General features: G+C 40.8%; 1 protein-coding gene and 1 long non-coding RNA gene across 2 annotated transcripts in view; both read left to right on the top strand.

Moving 5' to 3' along the window:
- The window catches only part of ugl (ureidoglycolate lyase), a 19,132-nt gene that overhangs the window by 9,146 nt on the left and 6,671 nt on the right, over window positions 1–3,315 (top strand). Inside the window, exons 4-5 of the mRNA XM_017307013.1 lie at window positions 398–614; window positions 691–889. Coding sequence (XP_017162502.1) covers window positions 398–614; window positions 691–889 — 416 coding nt within the window. The remainder of the gene's footprint in view (window positions 1–397; window positions 615–690; window positions 890–3,315) is intronic.
- On the top strand, window positions 1,381–2,884 carry LOC103471158 (uncharacterized). The gene is made up of 3 exons (XR_534594.1): window positions 1,381–1,458; window positions 1,631–1,741; window positions 2,825–2,884. It is a non-coding gene; the product is annotated as an uncharacterized LOC103471158 (long non-coding RNA).

Consider the following 3,315-nt stretch of genomic DNA (forward strand, 5'->3'; position numbering starts at 1 on the left):
TTCCGAAATAAGATTTGCTCTTATTAAAGCAATCCATGTTATTTTTAATAAGAGCAAATCTGACATTAGGACAGAAAATACAGCGGCAGTTAGAGGTCTGGTCTAAATGACAGAGCAGAAACAGTGTCRGTCACACCTGAAATTAATATCAGCTCTAGGCCACCTTGGAAATCAAATTCACTAGAACGGGCTTTCTTGAAGCAAGATTGATTTTCATTTTTAAGGTGGTGAGATAAAAATAATTCATGGTGTCTTTTGAAGAACACCTAACATATTTTACATCAATCAGGAGGAAATCATTTTTCAGAAATTAGGAAATTGTTTTCACTCTWCCCRGCTATCTTCTGTGTTGAACTGCAGACGATAGCCGGGTTGTTTTAGGATTATTAAATGGAAGTGTTCCTTCTGGGTTTGTGGTTGTCTGTATGAATGTATGTGTGTGCGTGTTTATGTGCAGCTGGGTCTTCCACTGGGCTGCATCAAGGCGACGGTGCTGATAGAAAACGTGTTGGCAACGTTTGAAATGGAGGAGATTCTCTATGAGCTGCGGGAACATTCAGCAGGGCTCAACTGTGGCATCTGGGATTACTCTGCTTCCTTCGTCAATAAGTTCGGTGAGCCCCATGTGTTGCCTGCTACTTTAACATAACCAACAGAGCACAAGGGGTCACAAGGGGTYACATCCTGCAGGTCATCGTCASGACTTCCTGCTGCCGGACCGCAGCAAGTACGTGAACATGGAGAAACGTTTTCTGCGGAGCTACATGGACCTGCTGGTTCAGACGTGTCACAGACGGGGAGCGCTGGCCACAGGAGGCATGGCTGCTCCACTGCTTCCTCACAGCCAGCACACACACGCCTACAGCACAGTGCTGGACTCTGTGGAAAGGTACAAACAGCACAACGCCACAGCTTGAGGCCTTTCCTCTGGCTCTGTGTGAGGCTGCATCATCAGGGAGTTTCAAACACAGGAGAAAATGCAATACACACACACATACGCGCGTGCACACACTGATGAAGTGGTTTTACAGAGGAGGTGTGAGGACAGTTGAGCTCATTTTTATTAAAAAATGAACAAGCTAGAAACCCATAAATAATTGTTATCGTTTGTAACACAAAGTTTATAAATTTTTGTTTTAGGGAAAATWATTTTTTCTTATATGACACAATATTACTTTCTCCTTCAGTGTTTTCCAGACAGTTTTCTATTAAACTAAAAGTTTTGTATCAGACACACCAGTTGCTAATTTTGGCTTTAGTGTAGCGGTTCTCAACGTGGGCGGTACCGCCCCCCAGGGGGCGTTCAGAGGACGGCAGGGGGCGCTGGCGGACATTTTTACAAAAGGGGGGCGCTGGGATGNATTCTCTTGTGGGAATGCAGGGGCCCCACACATCTCCCGGGCCCCGGTCCTGATGCTGCGTCCCCGGGCCTGGAACATGGTGGAGCACAACATGATGGTAACATKYTGCTGCCACGTTTATTTATGCTCCATAAGGTTACTTTGGCTGCATGTATGTCACTTAAATCACCCAGCATGGCAAACACAAAATGATTGTTTGCCATGGGCACAGTAAAGCTGAGGGGTTTGGAAGTCTTCATGTTGATATTTACTGAAACCAAAACCATCAGGTGGAGGGAAAGGAAGCTCCTGGTCCTCTGTTTGACTTTGGCCTACTCATGTATCACTGTGGAAGGACACTGCTTGAACACCAGAGTGGACCATTTTTCTACCTGTCAAAGGTAAAGTCAAAACCACAAACAGCCTTCCTGTGGCTGTTACATGTCAGTATCTCAAACCACACGCAGCTTCACAGGTATRAGGAGACATATTCATCTGCTTCCATCATAAATACGCTGTTATCGGGAGATTTCAGGATGTTTCCTCTCTGAAATGACTTATCCAACATAAATGGAGCATTTTTTCACAACTACAGCAGCTGAATGAATCCGATTGGTATCAAAGGAAAGCTAAGACATGTAAGAATAAATTCTATGGCGGCCCAGAATGGTCAACAAAGTATAAAAAGCAAGTTTATAGTAACACRAGAATGAATTCTGTTGTGACTTTTGCGCTTCACCCTTCCATAAAAATAATCTGGAACACTGCAAACACTTTAAAGAGAAAATATTAAGTTTATTAAGATGGTGGAGATTCATGGCATTTAAAGGGGACATAATTTTTATTTTCATGGAGCAAACAGCTCACTAACAATAAGGCCAACTAATAATGTCCATCAAGTTTCTGTAACCCAGTGATGAATTCACATGRAATATATAATTAGAGCCAAACGGAATACTTTAATTATAAATCATTCAAGGTAACCTTGAGTTCTAGATTGATAAATATCAAATAAAGCAGYCACTGATCATGTCCACAGTTATTCAGAGCTMATTTTTAACCAAACCAACAAGTGTGAAGTTTATTCAGATTAATTCAGAATGAATATACAAAGTAATCTTAAAGACATTATTTGCTAAACCTGGAAAACTTTCTCCAGGGATATTCATCAGAAGAGGAGCCTTTATTATGGTGGCTGATTACAGCCTAATGTTTGCAACACAAGAAAAGAAATTAACCAATGGTTTGTGAAGAATTTTAGGACCTTGAAAGAAAAAGATTCATGGGAGCTTTACAAAACAGCCTTTTCTAGCTTCCTGCAGCAGCTAGCAGCATGTGGTTTTAATGCTAAAGGTATTACAGCAACATGTTTTATCAGTCATTTTTATTTTGTTGCTTCACTTTACTTTTGGCACATATAACGACATCTTCATACGGTTCATTGGTGGGATGTTTGCATGTTTCAGTTTTGGCCTAACTTTCAGGTGGAGAGCCTGGTGGAGGCCAGGATGTGGAACAACATCTTCACCTGGACACAACAGAAGGTCTGACTCCAAAAAAATGACTTTTAATAAGTCATTAGGAGATATATGTTCAGTTAAAGTKTAACCGAACACTTTAACCGGAGTGTTCGGTTAATTTTCKTTCCGAAATAAGATTTGCTCTTATTAAAGCAATCCATGTTATTTTTAATAAGAGCAAATCTGACATTAGGACAGAAAATACAGCGGCAGTTAGAGGTCTGGTCTAAATGACAGAGCAGAAACAGTGTCRGTCACACCTGAAATTAATATCAGCTCTAGGCCACCTTGGAAATCAAATTCACTAGAACGGGCTTTCTTGAAGCAAGATTGATTTTCATTTTTAAGGTGGTGAGATAAAAATAATTCATGGTGTCTTTTGAAGAACACCTAACATATTTTACATCAATCAGGAGGAAATCATTTTTCAGAAATTAGGAAATTGTTTTCACTCT

The sequence above is a fragment of the Poecilia reticulata genome, linkage group LG10 (assembly GCF_000633615.1).
Source record: "Poecilia reticulata strain Guanapo linkage group LG10, Guppy_female_1.0+MT, whole genome shotgun sequence".
In the NCBI taxonomy this organism is placed as follows: Eukaryota; Metazoa; Chordata; class Actinopteri; order Cyprinodontiformes; family Poeciliidae; genus Poecilia; species Poecilia reticulata.